This window comes from Pituophis catenifer, unplaced genomic scaffold (genome assembly GCF_029215685.1).
Source record: "Pituophis catenifer annectens isolate HBS135680 unplaced genomic scaffold, rPitCat1.0.hap2 SCAF_38, whole genome shotgun sequence".
In the NCBI taxonomy this organism is placed as follows: domain Eukaryota; kingdom Metazoa; phylum Chordata; class Lepidosauria; order Squamata; family Colubridae; genus Pituophis; species Pituophis catenifer.
The window spans coordinates 1-23035 of record NW_027256918.1 but is presented as its reverse complement, the minus strand read 5'-3'; the positions used below and the strand labels follow the sequence as shown (position 1 = coordinate 23035).

Below are 23035 nucleotides of genomic sequence, written 5' to 3'. Positions count from 1 at the left end.
GCCAAGCTCAGGGAGCACCAAGGACCCCAAAGTCCTTTTCCTCCCCCCCCTCCTCCTCCTCCTCCTCCTCCTCTTCCTCCTCCTCCCCCTCCACCCCTCCTCCTAATCCTCCTCCTCCTAATCCTCCTCCTCCTCTCTGCAAACCCCACTCCCTTCTAGCATTGATGATGTTACCTAGTTGGGTAATGAAAAGTCTGCAAGAAAACAGCCAAGCTCAGGGAGCACCAAGGACCCCAAAGTCCTTTTCCTCCTTCTCCTCCTCCTCTCTGCAAACCCCACTCCCTTCTAGCACTGATGATGTAACCTAGTTGGGTGATGAAACGTCTTCAGGAAAACAGCCCAGCTCAGAGAGCACCTCAAAATCCTCTCCCTCTGAAGGTCAGAATAAAGCCAATCAGGTCTTCGGAACCAATGGATCCGATCGAATAATTAATTATCCCATACGATTTCACTCGGCAGCTGCCCGAATCTGTAAACAGGTTTAATAATGAAACACCTTGTCAATAACATTGGTGATGAAAGCGACGCAGCTTTGAGTGTTGGCTCAAAAGCAAGACTTCTTCAGTTGGATAGAAAAAGTTTCTGGTTATGTGTGTGTGTGTGTGTGTGTGTGTGGAGGGGGAGACACCCTGTTGTGTGGCTTTCTCCTTGCAACAAGCTAAGCGTGGATGGTGAGAAGGTCCCTCGGTGGCTGCTGGGTTTCTAGGACGACTGGAAGTTCAGGAACATCTTGACTCAGGTTTTCCTTGCCTTTCCCCTCCTCATTTTTTTTAAAAAAACAATTTATTTCTGCAGCCACAAGCCTTGGATGAGCTGTCCTGGCCAGCCCCAACTTCCCTCCCTCCGTCTGGCACTGGCACAGGATTGGCGCCTCGGGGTAAGATAGTGTCCTCTCGGCCAGATTCACTCCCTGGTTACCCGAAGGTGGAGCTTCCTGCCAGCCTAAAACTTGGTGTCACTTCTCCCTCTCTGCTGGGATCCTCGCACGTGGCCGAGCCCAAGCCGGCCGGCTGCAGGAAAGGGGGAGCGGGCCCTGGGCGTGCCAAAGAGGCTGGAAGGCAACACAGCTGCGACACCAGGGGACGGAGGGAGAAGGCGGCTCAACTCCTTTTTCCGAAGAGTCGAAGGAGAAAGTCTCCGGCTATCTTTGCCACGCGAGGAGTCTTGTTTTGTTTCCAAGTTCTCCAAACAAGTTGGGAGTTCCCAACCCGTTCCAGACAGGCCTGGGAGAAGACCACAACGCAAGGAAAGGAAATCTGATCCCGGTGACTCACAGGGAGGGACAGCGGAGAGCGAGGAGGCGAAAGGAAGGATCGCTCGGAAGAAGCACCGCCACCAAAGGATTCCAGTTCTGAGGAAGGGGCAACTGAACAGCCCTCCTTCTTGGCCTCCAGACCAGCAGAGACCCTCCCTGGGGTCTCCAGATTTCGTTCCCGGTTGCAGAACTCAGTTCTGCCCGTGCCGTCTTTACTTTACTACTTTTACTTTTATTGAATTTGTATACCGCCCTACTCCCGAAGGACTCAGGGCGGTGAACAGCCATAGAATAAAACATTTAAAATTTAAATTTTAAATATAAATGTTAAATTTAAAATAGAATAAAACGAATGAAATAATTTGGCTGAAATTTAAAACCCCAATAATTTAAAAACCAAATTTAAAATTGCCATTAAAAAGGGGGGGAAAGAAAACTTAGGTCAGGCCAGCTTGATGAAATAAGAACGTCTTGAGCGCGCGACGGAAGGTACGCAGATCCGAGATCTTCCGTATCTCCGGGGGGGGGAGCTCGTTCCAGATAGTAGGCGCCCCCACAGAGACTGGGCCGCCAGTCGACATTTTTTGGCCGTCTCAGATCGCCGTCTCCAATGTGCCTGCCAGCGGGGAAGAAGCACGATGCCGTGATGGGCTCGGCCGCCGAAACTTGGCCTCTCTCGCCCTGGAAGCAGGATCCCGGGCAGCGCTGGGGGCTGAGGCTGTTTTCCCGGTGGCGCCACACTCTGCCCTTGGTGGCCACCGTCCTGACGTGGCTGGCCACGGGCTCCACCATGTCCAGCCTGAACAAGTGGATTTTTGCCGTCCACAATTTCCGTTACCCGGTGTTGCTGTCTTCCTTACATATGCTGACGGCCGTGGTGGTAGGCAGGCCCCTCGACAGGCTCCAGGCCGGAAGATCGGGGCACCCGGCTCTCCATCCCAAAGCCCAGCTCCGGGTTTTCCTGCTAAGCCTGACCTTCTGCGCCAGCGTGGCTTTTGGGAATCTGGGGCTCAACCACGTCCAGCTGGACTTCGCCCAGATGGTGTACACCACGACTCCGCTCTTCACCCTGAGCCTCTCGGAGCTGCTCCTGCGGAAGCGCCACCACCCGCTGCAGTACGCGGCCATGGGCCCCATTTGCTTGGGGGCCTCCCTGAGCTTCGTGGGGGAGGTGCACTTCGATCAAGCCGGCTGCTGCTTCCTCTTCGCCGCCACTTTCCTGCGAGGCCTGAAGTCCATTCAGCAAAGTAAGTGACCCAGGGGAGTCGGCGAGGCAGGTGCTCTCGAAGGGGGCCGCTAGAAGGTGGGCGGGCCCCTGAAGTCCACCCATCTTCAAGTAGCCATGGTTGAGAAACGTTGTCCTACTGTTGATTGGCTAAAGCTCTCTGTCTGTCTCTCTAATCAATCAAATCAGTTTGTCTGTCTGTCTCCATCTATCTATCTATCTATCTATCTATCTAATCTACTGTATATATCTATCTCTATCTAACTCTATCTATCTCTAGCTCTAGCTCTACTTCTATCTATATGTATATATCTCTATCTCTATCTAACTATCTATTGTATATATCTATCTCTATCTATCTCTATCTCTACCTCTATCTATCTATATGTATATATCTCTATATCTATCAAACTATCTCTACTGTATATATCTAACTCTATCTATCTATCTCTATCTCTACCTCTATCTATCTCTATCTATCTCTATCTATCTATTTCTATCTCTACATCTCTCTCTCTCTCTGTCTGTCTATTTATCTATCTATCTATCATCATCTATCATCTATCTATCCATCCATCCATCCATCCATCTATCTATCTATCTATCCATCCATCCATCATCTATCTATTCTATCATCATCTATCATCTATCTATCCATCCATTATCTATCTATCTATCTATCTATCTATCTATCTATCTATCTATCTATCTAATCTACTGTATATATCTATCTCTATCTAACTCTATCTATCTCTAGCTCTAGCTCTACTTCTATCTATATGTATATATCTCTATCTCTATCTAACTATCTATTGTATATATCTATCTCTATCTATCTCTATCTCTACCTCTATCTATCTATATGTATATATCTCTATATCTATCAAACTATCTCTACTGTATATATCTAACTCTATCTATCTATCTCTATCTCTACCTCTATCTATCTCTATCTATCTCTATCTATCTATTTCTATCTCTACATCTCTCTCTCTCTCTGTCTGTCTATTTATCTATCTATCTATCATCATCTATCATCTATCTATCCATCCATCCATCCATCCATCTATCTATCTATCTATCCATCCATCCATCATCTATCTATTCTATCATCATCTATCATCTATCTATCCATCCATTATCTATCTATCTATCTATCTATCTATCTATCTATCTATCTAATCTACTGTATATATCTATCTCTATCTAACTCTATCTATCTCTAGCTCTAGCTCTACTTCTATCTATATGTATATATCTCTATCTCTATCTAACTATCTATTGTATATATCTATCTCTATCTATCTCTATCTCTACCTCTATCTATCTATATGTATATATCTCTATATCTATCAAACTATCTCTACTGTATATATCTAACTCTATCTATCTATCTCTATCTCTACCTCTATCTATCTCTATCTATCTCTATCTATCTATTTCTATCTCTACATCTCTCTCTCTCTCTGTCTGTCTATTTATCTATCTATCTATCATCATCTATCATCTATCTATCCATCCATCCATCCATCCATCTATCTATCTATCTATCCATCCATCCATCATCTATCTATTCTATCATCATCTATCATCTATCTATCCATCCATTATCTATCTATCTATCTATCTATCTATCTATCTATCTATCTATCTATCTATCATCTATCCATCCATCCATCCATCCATCCATCCATCCATCCATCCATCATCTATCTATCTATTCTATCATTATATTTGGGGCCTGGTGGCTCAGCAGACTGATAGCATTGTGATTAACATCTGCTGCTTGCAATTACTGCAAGTTCGAATCTCGCCAAGGCTCAAGGTCGACTCAGCCTTCCATCCTTTCTAAGGTAGGTAAATTGAGGACCCAGTTTGTGGGGGCAATAAGCTGACTTTGTATAAATATACAAAAGGATGAAGGCTATTGCTTAACGCATTGTAAGCCGCCCTGAGTCTCCGGAGAAGGGCGGCATATAAATCAAATTAAAAAAAAAAATATCTATCCATCCATCGTCTATCTATCTATTCTATCTATCTGTCATTCTATCATCTATCTATATGTATCTCTATCATATCTCTCCCTCCTCTTTCTCTCTCTTTCTCTTTCTCTCTCTCTCTCTCTCTCTCTCTCTCTCTCTCTCTCTCTCTCTCCATCCATCCATCAGAATAGAGCTGGAAGGGACCTTGGAGGTCTTCTAGTCCAACCCCCTGCTCCAGCCCCCCCCCATACCGTTTCTGAGAGATGGCCTGATGACTCCCACATCATCTCCATGGTCAGGCGATTTACCTTCGGATGTTTGGCAACCGGTTCATATTTATGACGGTTGCAGCATCCCGGGGTCATTTGATCCCCTTTTTACGACGAAGTCGGCAGGGAAGGCAGCTTCGCCTAACAACCATATTTAACAACTGCAGGGATTCCCTTAACAACTGTGGCAAGAAAGGTCGTAAAACGGGTCGAAGCTCACTTAACAAATGTCTCGCGTAGCCACGTAAACGTTGGGCCCTATTGCGGCCGTAAGCCGAGGAGTAGCGGAAATGTCTTGGGAGTTTCTTTTGGCTGCATTGGCCAACGGGGACGGTTGCCCCTGGCCTTCTGTGGGCCCAGATCCTGAAGCTTTGCTGATATCTCTCCCCCACCCCTTGTCTGCCCCACAGGTACCCTCTTGCAGGAAGAGCACCTGGACTCCTTGAGGCTCTTGTGCCTGACTTCGCTGCCCAGCTTCTGCCTCCTCTTCGTGGCCGCGCTGGGCATGGAGGTGGGCTGGGCCTGGGACGGCCTGCTTACCTACGAGGCCAACCTCTGGACTTGCGTGCTGCTCAGCTGCCTGGGCTCGGTCCTTTACAACCTGGCCAGCTTCTGCATCCTCTCGCTGACCTCCGCCCTGACTATTCACGTCCTGGGGAACTTTAACGTGGTGGGCAACCTGCTTCTCTCTCATTGGCTTTTCGGAAGCCACCTGACTTTACTGAGCTACGTGGGCATCGCCCTCACTCTGCTGGGCGTCCTCATGTACCATCACTCCGAGGGGATCGCCGCTTGCTGGCGCTCGCGGGCGGGCCCAGCCAAAAAAGATTAGGTGGGCGGGGTGTGTGTGTGTGTGTGTGCGTGTCAGAATCGGCTGGAACAGCTCCCTTTCTGACGGCGAGCTCATCCTCCCTTTCTGCTGGCCTTGAGATCTCCCGTAAATCCTATTGGCGGTCAGGATCGGCAAACAACAGCCTGCATACGGGAAACCCCTATTGCGGGCGGAGTAAAACCACTATGGGCTGAATAGGCACAACAAGCAGAGCCGTGGATTATGGCTTAGGAGTCTCAAAAGCGGGGGTCGCGTCACCTCTTTTGAGTCTCAACCCCTGGATGGCTTAGATTAAGCCAGGAGTCAGCAACCTGCAGCTCTGGAGCCGCATGTGGCTCTTTCACCTATCTGTTGCGGCTCCCTGTCACTCAAAATATGTATCGCAACTGCCAATGTGTGACACCTGCCGGCACATGATTTATTGAGCTTTTCCATCCCCGGTAGGCCAACCATGGATACATCCAAGAAAAGAAAAGTTTCCGAAGAAAACAGAAGGTTTAATTCAACTACATAGGCTAGTTTTGTGGCCGCTCAAGAAATCGACAGGCACGGGAAGGGTTTTTGTGGCTCCCGGTGTTTTCTTTTCTGTGGGAAACGGGTCCAAATGGCTCTTTGAGTGTTTAAGGTTGCCGACCCCTGGTTTAAGCCATCTAAATTGGGCTAAATCCGGTCAAAAAGCTTTGAGAAGGAAGCTTTTTTTCTCTCCCTCTCTCTCCAAACAGGTCCCTGTGATTTGAATGATTTTGTAATTCCGGGCAAGAATTACAGTAAACGGTTTTTAGGAAATACTTTTGCCTGCCCGGCACAGGTGAGTGTGAGACAAATTCTGATTTTTCACAAAAAGACAAGAGGCCAGAAAGTTTTAGCTTTATGGGTGTTTTTTTTTTTTTTTAAGTTATGGAGATTTCCAAGTTTGTCTTCTAAAATCTGGTCTTTGGAAAGAGAAGAAGTTATTTTTCATTCAGAGTTGTGTTCGTCAACCTTGGCAACTTAAAGATGGGCGGATTTCAACTCCCACAATTCCCCAGTCTTGGCTGGTTCAGGAATTCTGGGAGTTGAAGTCCGCTCATCTTCAAGTTACCAAGGTTAAGAAACATTGCTTCATTAGACGCCGTACAGATTTAGTGCATCTTTCGCAAGGTTTGTTTATGGTTTATAATATTTATTTTTATGCTGCCGTATTTCCCAGGGATTCCTGGGGATTTAACTGTAATTCAAAAACACATCAGAAGGACACAACTTTGGATCTGAACAAGGTGCCAGGATTATTCTTAGCAGTGGTGAAATCCGAACCGGTTTGCTAACGGTTTGCGGGTCGCGCATGGACGCCGCGCGCCGAACACATGCTGAGCACGAGCATGTGCAGTATGGGCCAAAAAGGAGGCTTGGGAAGGTAAGTAGAACAGCGAGGGGAGGGATCAGCTGTGCCGCATGATTTAGCTTTGCCAGAAAGCAGGAAATCCTGCTTTCTAGCAAAGCTAAACCCCGCGGCACAGCTGATCGTCAGAAATACCGGTTCAGAGGAATCGGTAGCTTTTTTTAAGTACTTTTTAGTTTTTAACTACTGGTAGTTTTTTATCACTACCGGTTCACCGCAAACCGGAGCAAACCGGTAGCATTTCACCCCTGATTCTAAGCGATTATGTTGGGAGAAGTCAGGCAGGAGGAGGGGGCTGCAATTTTGAAGCTGATGGCCACTGTTAGGGTGTGTGTAAATAGTATTTGTTGCTTGTGCAACGAGCAGAGCAGAAACACACAGGGAAGGAGATAAAACGTGCAGCTCGTGTGAGAAAAATACTTTATATACAAGATAATAAGCAGTCTCGGTGTAGGTAAAACAGTCCAAGGTCATAAACAGTAATATCAGTCCAGCAAGTATCTTCCCTTACCAAAGCAAACAGACTTTAGTAACTCTTGGTATACAGTACCATATAACAATTCAGTCTAACACCAATCAGCAGAAAGACGCAGGAAGCAACAGGAACAATCAGGAACAAAGAATGCTTCTCTGCGCTGCTTATTTATGCACTGTAGCCTAATTACAGGGTTCAGCAAACCCTGATTACGTGGCTCAGTTGTTTCTTAAAGAAACAGATATATTGCCTGACCAACAAGTTAGGAGTAAACTACAAGCTGAACCTAACAGCCACTTTGGCTTTGAAGGGAGTTGATGTGACAATCAGGCTGGGGAAAGTAAGGCCAGGGGTCCCACCCCTTTTGGAAAGAAAAACCTGGCCTGGCCTGTTAGAGTAAAGGAACATGTGCACAGAATTCCTCCGGTCCAAATTATATCTGGGTATTCTTAATTTTGATAGCACCCGTAGTCTGCTTGCACAGAAGAGATTCTTTGAGGGGTGGGATTCGGGTCCGTAGTTTAAATAAGGTCACCTTTCATCATCATCTTTTAACAACTCCATAATCCCTTGCAGGGAGGAGTCTGGGCAGCTGAATGGAGCTGAGTGTTTACTGCCCGGATGCTCTTCCTGTTGCCAGTACGGAGTTTTGTTCAGCAGATAAAATTCTCATTGTGCTCAGAGAGAGAGAAATATCTGCCTCAACCTAGGATCGAACTCACAGCCTTTCCGATTGTGAGGCGACAGCTCCACCTCTAGGCCACCGGCACGCCTCTTAAATAAGGGCCCCTTCGCACAAGTGATTTCGTGACACACGTCATCACCTCAACCCTGTGGGTCCTATCAGGGTGTGTCAGTAATTGTACATTGTTACACGCAGAAGACGATCTCAAATCATCTGCTTTTCCCGCCTGGGGGTTGTTCGTACAGGAAGGGAGGGGAGTGTCATTGTACGGCCGTCATAACAAAAAAAAAAAATGGAAATGTTGTGGCTGCGTATCTTTCTGTACCCAGACTGGCTGCGTAGAGGACATTAAACTACGGTTTGTTTAACTGTGATCTACTGAATAAGCCACTGGGGTGAGTTTGCACAGTATATGCTAAACCACAAGGTGCTGTTTATATAGATCCTAAACCTGCATAAACCACATCTGGGCTTAGCATCAGCATTTTTTTTTTTGCTTTAATTTATATGTCGCCCTTCTCCGGAGACTCAGGGCGGCTTACAAGGCGTTAAGCAATAGCCTTCATACTTTCGTATATTTATACAAAGTCAGCTTATTGCCCCCACAATCTGGGTCCTCATTTCACCTACCTTAGAAAGGATGGAAGGCTGAGTCAACCTTGAGCCTGGTGAGATTTGAACTTGCAATAATTGCAAGCAGCAGATGTTAATCTGTTAATAACAGTGCTTTAGTCCACTGTACTACAGGCTCTTTAGCATTATCCTACAATCTGCATTGTTTGGTGCTATAGACTATTAGTTGCTTTGAACGACCAGGCAAATCAAGCTATTCCTCCCTACCTCCTTTAAAGATTTTTAATCTTGGCTTGCAAGACATGCAATAACCACAGAGAGGCAGCAAGGAGATACAAAAAGAAAAACCCCTCCACTATTTTGCTGCCATCTAGTGGTAATCTAGCATCTTGCAGGCCAGGAAAAAAAAACTCGTCTCCCTTTGTTCCTAAAGCACACACAGGGCATTTGATTCCTGAATTAAAGATCTCGCCAGCAACAAACCACGTTTTCAGATTCTAGATGAAAGCGAAACGAAACTACGGGTCGAGACGCTTATTGAGAATGGTGATTTAACTGAAGCGAGAATCAAAACTCCGAAACTGGGAGATGGGAGGGAAGGAGAATGCCAGGCCTGACTTTGATGGCTCCTTTTTTTAAGTAAAACTTTGGATGGTTCGGCCCAACTCAACACAGTTTCTGCCTAGCCTTTTTTTTTTCTTGAGGTGGTTGCAACCAAAAAAAAAAAAAGTTTGAGGGGGGGCATGAATCAGATATTGTGTCCTTCCTTAGTAACCTTAGTTAAGCTCCAGAATTTGGCTGGCAGGAGATGTTTCGATCCACTTGGGTTGGATTCGACTCTTCGTTGCAAATGAGGAAGACGCTTTAAATCAGATTTAAACTCAACCTTGAGAATGTTAAGGCATATGGACTTCAACTCCCAGAATTCCCCAGCCAGCATGGCTGGCTGGGGAATTCTGGGAATTGAAGTCCACACATCTTAAAAGTTGAGAAACACTTCAATGGATTCTTAGTTTAGAGAAAAAAATGTTGTCAAAGAAGTCCACAGTTGATATTGGGGATTCCTCCCTCACGCTTTTCTGAATTAACTGAGACTCGGCTGACCTCTTGATAGAACTGGGAGACCCCTGAATAAAGTCTCCCCTAAAAACTTTTTAAATTATTTTAAATTATTTTAAAATTATTAAAATTATAGGGACGCGGTGGCTCGGTGGCTAAGACGCTGAGCTTGTCGATCAAAAGGTTGGCAGTTCGGCGGTTCGAATCCCTAGTAATGGGTGAGCTCCCGTTCCTTGTCCCAGCTTCTGCCAACCTAGTAGTTCGAAAGCACTTAAAAAAAAAAAATGCAAGTAGAAAAAATAGGGACCCCCTTTGGTGGGAAGGGAACAGCGTTCCGTGCGCCTTTGGCGTTGAGTCATGCCGGCCACGTGACCACGGAGACGTCTTCGGACAGCGCTGGCTCTTCGGCTTTGAAACGGAGATGAGCAGCGCCCCCTAGAGTCGGGAACGACTAGCACAGATGTGCCAGGGGAACCTTTACCTTTACCTTTTAAATTTATGGCTTCTGGCTCAGAGACTTCCGTCGTCCCTGGGGTTTTTCAGAATCGCATCTTCCTGTTTAGGGATCCTTCGCCCCTTCTTTGATTCCCAGGCTTTGCAACGGAACAGGCAAGGGCAGTGATTTGTTTTGCGACGGTCACGAAACCACGGTTTATTATCTTCTGAGGGGGTGTGTGTGTGTCGCAGGTAGGGCTGGACCTCAAGAGCCAGAAGAGTTTAAATGTTTTGCTAACCAACGGAAGATGAAACCTTTCCCAGCCTCATGGGAAGTCAATAAGCACCCGGCAACCTATTTAGCATCTCGGCTGGTGTTTGTCTCAAAATAAAACTCTATTTTTGTCTTATTTGTGTCCTGATGTCCTTGAATGACCCGGAGGAAAGGAAGGGCTGGCTTGGAATATATGACGCGCCTCCGGCCTCTGCAAAAAACACACACACACAAAAAAAAAACTGGAGGTGGGGAACAGTTTGACAGCCTAGAGAAGCTGTTTTGGGGAAAGAAATGACTTTTCTGGGGAAGGAAGGATAATTATTCAGAGTGGTTGCTGTAGCAACGGCTGCCCAGCATTTCAAGCAGCCAGGAACCAGGCAGAAAGGAGAAGCCTTTGCAAGCACGCTGGATAATAATGCATGTGTGACCAAACCTATGGGAAAAAAATTTAAAAAGAAAAAAATCTTTGGGAAACAGCAAGGTTTTTGCAACAGGAAGGTTGCAAATAATCATAATAATCATAATAATCATAATAATGGGGGAGAGAGCATCCTTTGGCAGCCGGTTCAATGCTGAACAATTCAGGCCTTCCGAAAGATGTTGTCGTCGCTTTTGTGTGTAATTGGAACGACTGCAGTTGTCACTAAAAATGTTAGCATGCAGGGCAGAATGGACCGGATTTTAGCCAATCAACCGCTGGAGTTGCAATCATCAGTCAACTTCTCTCTGGTTGGAAAAAAAAAACATTTGGTGATTTATATGTCGTACGCTTGGTCCTGGGGAGGAAAGCTATGGCAAATCTAGACAGCATCCTAAAAAGCAGAGACATCACCCTGCCAACAAAAGTGCGTATAGTCAAGGCGATGGTTTTCCCAGTTGCAATGGATGGCTGGGAAAGTTGGACCATAAGGAAGGCTGAGCGCCAAAGAATGGAGTCCTTTGAACTTTGAACGTTGGAGAAGACTCATGGGAGTCCCTTGGACTGCAAGGCGATCCAACTGGTAGGTCCTAGAGGAGATCAACCCTGACTGCTCTTTAGAAGGCCAGATCCTGAAGATGAAACTCAAATCCTTTGGCCACCTAATGAGAAGGAAGGACTCCCTGGAGAAGAGCCTCATGCTGGGAACGATGGAGGGCAAAAGAAGAAGAAGGGGACGACAGAGAACGAGGTGGCCGGATGGAGTCCCTGAAGCAGTCGGCGTGAGCTTCAATGGACTCCAGAGGATGGTGGAGGACAGGAAGGTCTGGAGGAACGTCATCTATGGGGTTGCAATGGGTCGGACACGACTTTGCAACTAACAACAACAATATTGTATGGATGCTAAAGAGGGGAAGGCGTTTTGTTAACCATAGTCCGTAACCTTAGATCCCAAGGCTAAGTTTCTGCATTCCACCAAGCTACAAAGAAGCCAGCATTGGATGGAATTGCAGCACATGCTAAGCTAGGAAATGACAGTTTGCACACCACTGTAGTTGTTTCTCAGTCAATGGGTTAAAATAATCATATTATGATTTACACGCTCAGTTGTCCAGAAGACATCTATTCCTGTTGGACTTCATTTCCCCACCACCAACCCGAGAGTGGGGAATTCTGGGAGTTGAAACCCACAAGTCCTAAAGTTGCAAACCCTGCCTTGTTTTATAGAAAACCAGGATGCTCACTTGAAGGCAAAAAAAAAAAAAAATCCATTTAGAAACCTGAATATAACAGATCCCTTTTTGCAATCCGGAATTTTGCAGATTCTGACAGGTAGCGGAAATTTTGAGTAGTTTGGAGAACCGGTAAATACCACCTCTGACTGGCCCCACCCCCATCTATTCTCTGCCTCCGGAGTCCCAGCTGATCAGGAGGAAATGGGGATTTTGCAGTAACCTTCCCCTGGAGTGGGGTGGGAATGGGGATTTTGCAGTATCCTTCCCCTGGAGTGCGGAGGGAATGGGGATTTTGCAGGAACCTTCCCCTGGAGTGCGGAGGGAATGGGGATTTTGCAGTAACCTTCCCCTGGAGTGGGGTGGGAATGGGGATTTTGCAGTAACCTTCCCCTGGAATGGGGAGGGAATGGGGATTTTGCAGTATCCTTCCCCTGGAGTGGGGTGGGAATGGAGATTTTACAGTATCCTTCCCCTGGATTGAGGAGGGAATGGAGATTTTACAGTATCCTTCCCTTGGAGTGGGGTGGGAATGCAGATTTTACAATATCCTTTCCCTGGAGTGGGGAGGGAATGGAGATTTTACAGTATCCTTCCCCTGCCACACCCACCAAGCCACACCTAAATTTTATTCGGTTGGTATGACCTAACTATTTTTTTTTTTTTTTGTAATCACCTGCCTTGGAAACTGAAATTAGTTCTTCCTCCTGCATGGGAAATCTGTCTGTTACCAACTCTTCATTCACCTGAGGATTCAGGTAAACATCAGAGAAAAGGGGTAACTGAATACGAACTGTTTGAGCACCTGTTACTTACTCATGAAGGTTTTGTCCCATTCCCCGGAACAGATTAAATTGACCTCAGGTAGGAAAACCTGTTTGATCAGAATCCTGGCTTTGTCACATGACCTAAAATCCTAGCCAGGTGTTAACTTTTATCTCCTTTCTGTAAAGAAAGAGCGGAGATCCAAGTAACTTTCTTTGGGAAGTCCAAGAATTTGGTGAGTTTTCCTCTTGTTTCCTGGAGTCAATTAATATTTAGGTATTGCTGCCTCTGAATAAAATTCAGGTTAATACAGGTGTAGATGTAGCAAGGAAAATGATGGTGGGGGGGAAACACTCTTTTGTTCTGAATAGCTCAGTTTTCACGCCAGCGTATTAACCGAGGCAAACAATACAGGTAGATTGGGGAATTCTGGGAGTTGAAGTACACCCATCTCGGACACGCCAAGGTTGAAAAACACCTGTGTGGCATCTTTCTAAACATGCAATGCCCTTCAGGTTAATTGATACGAATTGAGAGGTTCCAGATTGTTTATGTAGACTCAGAGCATATCTAAGATTCCACATTGGGGATACAACTTGAAAGAAAGAGAATAGAATAGAGTTAACAGAGTTGGAAGGGACCTTGGAGGTCTTCTAGTCCAACCCCCTGCTTAGGCAGGAAACCCTCCACCACTTCAGACAAATGGTTATCCAACCTCTTCCTAAAAACTTCCAGTGTTGGAGCATCCACAATTTCTGGAGGCAAGGAGTTCCACTGGTTAATTGTTCTCACTGTCAGGAAATTTCTCTTTAGTTCTAAGTTGCTTCTCTCCTCGATTAGTTTCCACCCGTTGCTTCTTGTCCTGCCTTCAGGTGCTTTGGAGAATAGCTTGACTCCCTCTTCTTTGGGGCAGCCCCTGAGATATTGGAACACTAATATCATGTTCCAATAGAGCAAACAAAGATTTGCCTGCCGTGCCCCCACAAAAAGCGATGAAAAAGTAGCTTTATAATCTAACCATAAGTAGAAGGGAAAAGGAAAGAAAACATGGATTTATCATTAGCCCCGAAATTGGATTACTGAGGAAATTGTTCCTTTCCAGACCGTCCAACCAGATGAATTCATCGACTGCACACCTGATTCGATGTTTGCAGCAAATACACAAGGTTGGTACTTTCTGCTCCTCTTCAGATCTTACTTTTTGTCTGCCAGGTTTCTTCTCCTTCCATGCCTCCATCCGTCGTTTTGAAGTGGATTGTATAGAGTTCTTTTTTTGTTCACAAAATGTCCATGCAACACACACACACACCTGTTTCCTACACTTGACTCTGGGAATTCTGGAATTCTGTGTCCTATTCCCTTGCGTGGGAATCCATATTGGACGTGACTTCCTTCAAAAGTTCAAAAGGGAAGCAATATGCTCCCTCCCATATCGGGGTAGACCAGGTAATTCGAGAGAAAAACACTTTATATATATATATATATTAGTTCAAATCCGAGTAAGGGTATGGCTAGCTGATGAGAGCTAAATAGCTTGAAATAGATCTACACAATTCTCTCTTGGCTCAGAGGTTAATACAACTGCCTAATATGCAGGTAGCCCAAGTTCAAATCCGAGTAAGGGTATGGCTAGCTGATGAGAGCTAAATCGCTTGAAATATCTACATAATTCTCTCTTGGCTCAGAGGTTAATACAACTGCCTAATATGCAGGCAGCCCAAGTTCGAACCCAAGTAAGAGTATGGCTAGCTGATGAGAGCTAAATAGCTTGAAATAGATCTATACTAGTCTCCCTTTATTTCTTTATCAGCAAAGTATAAATTTGGCATAAAATGGTTTGTCGTGAATGCGACTGCTTGAGGGCTCCTGGATTGGAGCTGAAAGGCGAAAGGGAAGCAGTATGCTTATTTATTATTTGGATTTATATGCCGCCCTATCTCCAAAAGGACTCAGGGCAGCTCACAACAATAAAACATACAAAGTTCAATTTTTATTTTATTTTTTAAGAATACCCAATAAAACTATAAAAACCATCAAAATCCCCTCTAAAACCCCTTCAGTCCAAGCTGGCCGGGCGAAATTTTTATTTTTTATTTTTATTTTTATATGCTGCCCTTCTCCGGAGACTCAGGGCGTCTTACAATGCGTTAAGCAATCGCCTTCATACTTTTGTATATTTTATACAAAGTCAGCTTATTGCCCCCCACAATCTGGGTCCCCAATTTCTGGAAAGAAGCTATTCCACCGATGAATTGTTCTGTTGGGAAATTTCTCCTTAGTTCTAGGTTGCTTCTCTCCTTGGTTAGTTTCTATCCGTTGCTTCTTGTTTTCACTGAGATGTTTCCACACACTGCTCTGCAAATATTTTGAAATATAATTCCTACCATGTGGTGGCAACGCACCGAATAGCCAGGCGGTTGGTCCTCATTTGGCAGATGTCCCGCTGAGCAACTATTCACACAGTTAGGATGGGGATAAAAATGTAATTGTACAATGAATCCTCACCTACACAACCTTTGCAGGTCTGTCAAGCAAAGGAAAGCTGAGAGAAGGTCATAAGCACAGTTGTGGTTTCGTTTAATGACCAAGTTGCTGGTCCCAATTGCGGCTACTAAAGGAGGACTACCTGTGGCACAGTTTTCGACCGACTTTCGGGAAGGAAAATTTAAAATGGCTGACTATGCACCCCCTTCGTTTTTAAAACAACAACAAAGAGTTGGAATGGCTGTGAGAGGAATCACCTTCACGACAGGTCGTCCTCGACTTTCGACCACAATTGAGCCCCAAATTGGGTGTGGGGGGGCAGGGCCAGCGAAGAATGGGATTTGAGAGTTCTCAAATCTGCACAGAATCTTAGCTAGAGGTTCTCCCGAACCTCTGCGGAGAGCCCACCTCTGTTCATAAATCGCTTTTTTCCCCCAGTGCTGTTGTAACTTTGGTCGTTAAATGAAGTTTTGTAACTAGAGGATTACCTGTCTCTCTTTTTTGGGGGGCCAGAAAAAAAAAACACGCCTTGGTGGTCTTCAAAACCGCCACCTTTGCTAGCTTTCTGACTCCTATCCTAGATTCAATCCAACAGAATGTGTGAAATCGATTGTCTCCCGGAATGTGCTCACCTGTCTCTCTCTCTATCTCCTGGGCAGGTAATCAGGAAGGCCAACGAAATCCTTGCAGGCATCAGCCAGCCATCTGTCTGTAGGGAGGTGTTGCTTTCTGCGCCTGGAACAGCCTACATTTGGGGTACAGCAGAGATGCCTTTCTCCCTCTTTCTTTTTTTCTTGAATTTCCTGAAGATCTCCTACGCTCATTCCCGATTTTGGGGATGTACCAATAACCCGCATTCTGACGATATTGGAGATGAGAATCTTGGTTCAAAGATAAGGGGGGTGCAGACAATTTCAATGCGGATGGCTTTGTGAGCCTGACAGGGCTGGCTGAAACTGTCCTATCGTCTTTAATCAGAAAAGTTTGCTGAGCACATTGTAAGCCGCCCTGAGTCTTCGGAGAAGGGCGGCATATAAATCAAATTAAAAAAAAAAAAAAAAAGTTAGTTTCTTGCGTCGACGCGATTTTTGTCTAATGGGCTTGCTCCACGCTGGGGGCATAGTAGCCTTTCTCGATGTCTTCTGGGTTTAGGAGACAAAACGTCCTACGAAGAATGATTAAAAGAACCTGGTGGGTTTAGCCCGAAGAAGAGAAGATTCAGGATCCCTTAGAAGCCTAAGTGTCAGGGAAATACTTTAAGAGCTGACCAGCTGCTACAATGATATAAGGCACGGAATGAGTCGGCAAGGTTTTTGAGCTGATACGACTTTAAGAGGCTGTATATATAAGAGATGGTATCTCTCTCTCTCTCTCTCTCTCTCTCTCTCTCTCCATGTGTGTTTTCGTGCTATAGTTGATGATTTATTGCCTGACTTTGCCTAGTAGGTGTATGTATATATTCCTTGTAGATAAGCTGGTATTTGAAAGACAAACCTGTTTTCTGTATTTTGCTCCTAGGTTGTCTCAAAATAGTCACACTGTGTGCACTCTGACACGAAGATAGACGGATAGAATAGAATAGAATAGAATAGAATAGAATAGAATAGAATAGAATAGAATAGAATAGAATAACAGAGTTGGAAGGGACCTTGGAGGTCTTCTAGTCCAACCCCCTGCTTAGGCAGGAAACCCTCCACCACTTCAGACAAATGGTTATCCAACCTCTTCTTAAAAACTTCCAGTGTTGGAGCATTCACAATTTCTGGAGGCAAGGAGTTCCACTGATTAATTGTTCTCACTGTCGGGAAATTTCTCCTTAGTTCTAAGTTGCTTCTCTCCTTGATGAGTTTCTACCCGTTGCTTCTTGTCCTGCCCTCAGGGGCTTTGGAGAATAGCTTGACTCCCTCTTCTTCGGGGCAGCCCCTGTTATATAGAGATAGGAAGAGATGGGGAGATGGGGAGAAACGGATCGTGAAAGGTGGAAATTTATTTTCCCTAGTGCAAATGGGTGAAGAGAGATTGACTGACTCCAGATCACCCCAGGAAACTTTGTGCTTTAAGAAGTATTAGAATTCGCTATTTCTCGATTTCTAGCCTAGCGCCCTAACCACTACACCAAACTGCCTCCGTACCCTTGGAGCGACTTCTAAACAACCCCCCCTCCTCTTTGTTCTCATCCGCAGGATTGTCAGAGATCTATCAGATCTCCAGGCGCTTGGGAGACGCCATGAGCGCTCGGAAATTATCAAGCGAGCTGCTATCGCAAACGTTGCGCGAAGTGGATTTGGCTTGGAATAACCTGTTGTCGTTCCTCGCGTTTGGTCGTTCTGCGTTCCAGGCGTTGGTAAGGGATTCCAGTCTGGGTGTGCGAAAGCTCAGTGGACTTAAAAAGGGGAAATGGGGATGCGGGGGGTCCCCACGGGGGTCATGGGGAAACAAAATTTCTGCCGTCATTTATTGATCCGAATATTTATATGTCGCTCTGTTACCGGAAACTTAAGGTGGTTTGCAGCTGGCTACTTTTAACATACAGAAAAGGTGGCTCAGTGGCTAAGACGCTGAGCTTGTCGATCAGAAGGTCGGCAGTTCAGCAGTTCGAATCCCAAGTGCCGCGTAACGGGGGGACCTCCCATGACTTGTCCCAGCTTCTGCCAACCTAGCAGTTCGAAAGCAGGTAAAAAATGCAAGTAGAAAAATAGGGACCACCTTTGGTGGGAAGGGAACAGCGTTCGGTGCACCTTTGGCGTTGAGTCACGCCGGCCACATGACCACGGAGACGTCTCCGGACAGCGCTGGCTCTTCGGCTTTGAAACGGAGATGAGCACTGCCCCCTAGAGTCGGGAACGACTAGCACCTATGTGCGAGGGGAACCTTTACCTTTACCTAAGAGATGGTATGGTTAGGAAAGGCCGTTGTATGACAAAACCTCCATCCTACTGATGCTAGATCTGCTGGGACTTTTCTGCAACTGCACGGCGGGTAGCGTGTTTATCAAAGAGAGAAAACCTAGAATAATCTCTTGATTTGGTTCTTTTATCACAACTGCTGATAATTTACAGCTTCTGCCACCGGCGCCGGTGACCGAATCTTGCACGACACTTGCAAAATGTGAGCCTAACCAAATCTGTGGAGTTTGCCTCACAGCGGTAAATCGAGAATCTCAGGTAATTTTCTTTCTGCCGCCATCGTTACGTGAATCACCCCAGTTGTTAAGTGAGTCACGTGGTGGTTAAGCGAAGTCAGCTTTCTCATGGACTTTGCTTGTCAGGAGGTCGCAAAAGGGGATCACGTGACTCCCCAGGAACACTGTGACCGTCGTAGATATGAGGCATAAATATAAGTCGAGGACTCCCTGTATTTTCCTGCCTGCTTGATCTCAAATTGTAGCAAGGAAAGCAGAAATGGGAAAGAGGCAGCAGAAATACAAATGGACAACTCGGATTCCGAGGCTGGCACGTTGTTGCTTGACTTAGTCAAGCCGGGGTGGAGCAGAAAAAGGACTTAGCTCCTATTTATACAGGCGTCTACAAACATTTTGCTCGTCTCCTTCTCCTAAATGGCTTCATTTTGTTTCCATTTGCTCTCTCAGGTGCCTTCTGGAAATTTGGACCCCATTCTACACCAGGGATTCTTTTATCATGTCGGTTGTGCCAATTTTTGGTTGAATTGTGTAGACTCCACACTGCCAAGAGAGAGCTGATCTCTTCTGACCCGGCTCCCCAAACACGACAAACCCTCTGAAGGGAACTCAAAGATTCCTTTAATTAGGAGCGCCGGCAGCCCCGACAAAACGTTTCTCTCTCACCGCAGGCTAACAAGTCCGGCCGGCAGGGAGATAAATAGTTGTCTGCCACACCTGTTCATCTCTGCCCCCTGCCTTTTATCCCCAGAGCTTCGCTAGCAGCAGTGGCTCTTCCGTCCTGAGGACCGGCCCATAGATTTCCACTGCTCTCCTCTCCTCTCCCTTCTGTGCATCTGTGCGTCAGGCACTGGACCCAGCTGTTCCTCCTCCTCCTCATCAGCCACCTCCAGACCTGGGGCTATTGACTCTCCATCTGAGGGCTGACGGACGGCCCAGGCTCCACCACTCTCTCTCTCTCTCTGCCAGCTCCATTCCCTCTTCCCCCTCGGAGCTCTCAGGTTGCCCTAATGCTGACCCTGACTCCCACACTGCCCCCTCCTCCTCCTCTGATTCGGCTGCTGGAGGGGCCGAGAGGCCACAAGATGATCCTTTTCTCCGAGTTTCTGTCCATGCTGTTGTCTCTTGGAATGGTGGTAGGAGTTGAGAGAAACATTTCTTGGGAGTGTGGCAATATTGGTGAAATCTAAAACCCTTTGCCTTGAGATGCCCCGTTTCAAACTTTAAAAGGTCTTCCCCCCCCCCCCCCCGCACAACATGATTGGAGGAATACGGCATCCAGTTGCCAAGGACCTAACTTTTCATCGCCTGATCGTGGGGGATGCTACGAAGGTCGTAAGGTCACACGTCGCTTTTTTCCCAACGCCGTTGTAAACTCTGAACGGTCACTAAATGGACCGTTGTAAAGTCAAGGGTTGCCTGGTGATGCGATCAACAACTTCATTTTGTCCAGGTGGTGGGAGACACTCCTGTAAAAGTGTACGGGGGGGGGGGTGCTCCCGAAAACCCATTTGACAGTTCCTGGATCTCCCTCTCGCCTGTTAGGTTATGAAAAAAATGTTGATTTTCCTGGAACTTGGATGGGGTGGCTGAACAGAGGAGAGAAAACAGTTACAACGACCTTTCCGCTGAATGTAGTATCTCCAGCGGTCTCTGACTTACGACGGTCCGTTTCAACAATCCCAGGGCAATTCCTCAACCCGAGACACCCCCCCCTCCACGCTCCACATAATGACTGCAATGAAGAGAGCTGGGATTACAGAGGTATTTTCTTCAATGACAGCAACAACGATGCTACAATAGCGGGCTCAGTTCAGTGGTAGGTTATTTGATGACATCTGGGCGGGTGGGCGGAGCCTCCCGCCCTGCTGCTACCAGTTCGTGCGAACTGTAGCAACCCACCACTGGCTCAGTTATGGTCGTAACTCAAGCACTTGCCTGTATTTCGTTTATTACAACTGTCTCTAAGACTTGAAGAGACTCGTAACAACTCTTAGGTAGCTCTCGTTTTGCTCTAAAACTACACAAAAGTTGAACAGGGTGTAAAATTTGCAGCAGGGGCGGTCTTTCCAATGTGATTATCCTTTCTAAGCTTTCCCAGTGAATACCACCTCCGCCAGGCCCAGCTGCCCAGCTGACCGGTGGTATCCTGGTAAATACCACCTTCCCCTTGGTCAGTAAACAGATTAACCGAGTTGGAAGGGATCTTGCAGGTCATCGAGTCCAACCTCCTGCCCAAGCAGGAGAACCTACATCTGCCTCTACCTAGGATCGAACTCACAAACCTCCTGACTGTGAGGCAAGAGCAAAAATACCACGGAAAATAGGAAGGAGGAGGAGCAGGAGAGAACCGTTTGTCAAAGCGAACCATGAAACACAAAGCAGCCCAATGCGTTGAATTCGAAATGTTTAATAACACAAAAATGCTACATGCCCAAGTAAATCAATTCTCGGAGAATATTTCATCCTAAAGCGGCCGGAAGGCTGAACGGGTAGAGCCAGATCTAATCCCTTCTAAGCAGGGAAGAAGAAATTCAGAAGTTAGAAATCCTGCCTGCCGTCTTCCTGGAAACGTGGCTGGGAAAAAAAAAAAAGGCAGGGAAAATTCATCAAAGGGGTTGTTTTTGTTTCTTAGGATCTCGCCCGATCTTAGGATCTCGGTGGCTACTACCGGTTGCCTCGTTTGAACCCATCCCGGCAAAGAAGTCACATTTCTCCAAACAGCTTTGCTGCAGGATTTATTCCAGAGCCTAAAGTAAAGAAGGAGTCAATCGTCTAATGGTTGTATATTAAATTGTCATATATTATTATTATTATTATTATTTTCCCCCCTTCCAATATGCTGCAGGTTTTTATTTATGGAACAGAATAAAACGTGCAGGTTAAAAATCCCCGTTTCAAACTTAAGCCAAGGTGGCGCGTGGGGGTTTATGCGGTGCTTTGGCTCAGGGGAAGGGGGCTGCACCCACGCTGCGCCTCTCACAGAGCGATCATGACTCTAACCTCGTTTTCGTAGAGGTCAGGGATCAGGCCCAAAGGGGACCGAATCATTTTGACGCTGTTCTTCCCAAAGAGGTGATACTCGTATTCGACCAGCTGTTCCCAGAAACCAAGGTTTGGCCGGATGACGGGCCGGCAGGATTTGACCCAGTCGTGGGCGTTGAATAGAGACATGGAATGGTATTTCATCAGGTAGGCGATGCACAGGGCCGCCGAGCGGCTGACGCCAGCTGCGCAATGCACCAGAGTCCGGCCCTGATTCTGAGCCACGGCGTGGATCTTATCGGCCACGGGGTCGAAGAAATCGTAAATGCGCGCGGTGGGGTAGTCCAAAACGGGGACGTGGATGTAGTAAATGTCTGGGAAGTAGGTGTTGATCACTTCCACCGTGGCGTTAATGATGGTGGTGATGCGATTAGCGTAGAGGAAAAGTTTGTTGTTGGCCGCCTCGCCATTGCTGATGAAGAGGCTGTTGGTGATGCGGGATAAACCGTAGACCGACGGGTTCCTGAAAAGGATGGGTATGGCGCCAAAAACTGCGTTCATCAAGGCGAGCGTTAGATGTCCGTTTCAGGGGAAGGCGGCGTCATTTTTCTGGGGCTGAAGGGAGCTGAGGAAGGAGGGGGGAAAAAAGAGAGGAAAGAATAGAACGGAATAACAGAGTTGGAAGGGACCTTGGAGGTCTTCTAGTCCAACCCCCTGCCCAGGCAGGAAACCCTACACCACTTCAGATAAATGGTTATCCAACGTTTTCTTAAAAATCTCCAGTGTTGGAGCATTCGCAACTTCTGGTGGCAAGTTGTTCCACTGGTTAATTATTCTAACTGTCAAGAAATTCCTCCTTAGTTCTAAGTTGCTTCTCTTCTTGATTAGTTTCCACCCATTGCTTCTTGTGCTACTCTCAGGTGCTTTGGAGAGTAGCTTGACTCCCTCTTCTTTGGGGGCAGCCCCTGAGATATTGGAAGACTGCTATCCTGTCTCCCCCAGTCCTTCTTTTCACTAAACTAGACATACCCAGTTCCTGCAACGTTCTTTATGTGTTTTAACCTCCAGTCCCTTAATCCTCTTTGTTGCTCTTCTCCGCGCTCTTTCCAGAGTCTCCACATCTTTTTTACATCGTGGCGACCAAAACTGGATGCATTACTCCAGATGTGGCCTTATTACCAAGGCCTTATAAAGTAGTATTAACACTTCACGTGATCTTGATTCTATCCCTCTGTTTATGCATAACCTGGTTATCTACGGGACCGCCTGCTACCACCAATAGCCTCCCACCGGCCGGTACGCTCCCATAGAGAGGGGCTCCTCCGGGTGCCGTCAGCCAAACAATGTCGACTGGCGGCCCCTAGGGGGAGAGCCTTCTCTGTGGGGGCACCTACGATCTGGAACGAGCTCCCCCCGGAGATACGGAGGATCCCGGATCTGCGCACCTTCCGCCGCGCGCTTAAAACGTTTTTATTTCATCAAGCTGGCCTGGCCTAAATCTTCTCCCTTTTAAAATTTTTAAATTTAAATTTTAAACACTAATTTTAATTTGTTTAATTATGGGATA

The 23035-nt window shown here is 46.4% G+C and overlaps 2 protein-coding genes across 2 annotated transcripts; one reads left to right on the top strand and one right to left on the bottom strand.

The window, feature by feature from the left end:
- The first annotated feature begins 1865 nt into the window (after positions 1 to 1865).
- LOC139326310 (solute carrier family 35 member E4-like) lies at positions 1866 to 5563 on the top strand. The gene is made up of 2 exons (XM_070956483.1): positions 1866 to 2502; positions 5142 to 5563. Exons 1-2 carry the CDS (start codon positions 1866 to 1868, stop codon positions 5561 to 5563), a joined length of 1059 nt encoding a protein of 352 aa, XP_070812584.1.
- Positions 5564 to 21462: 15899 nt separating this feature from the next.
- Positions 21463 to 22032, bottom strand: DUSP18 (dual specificity phosphatase 18). Its single transcript, XM_070956469.1, has one exon. It carries the CDS (start codon positions 22027 to 22029, stop codon positions 21463 to 21465), a length of 567 nt encoding a protein of 188 aa, XP_070812570.1. The 5' UTR covers positions 22030 to 22032.
- Between the last annotated feature and the right edge of the window lie 1003 nt (positions 22033 to 23035).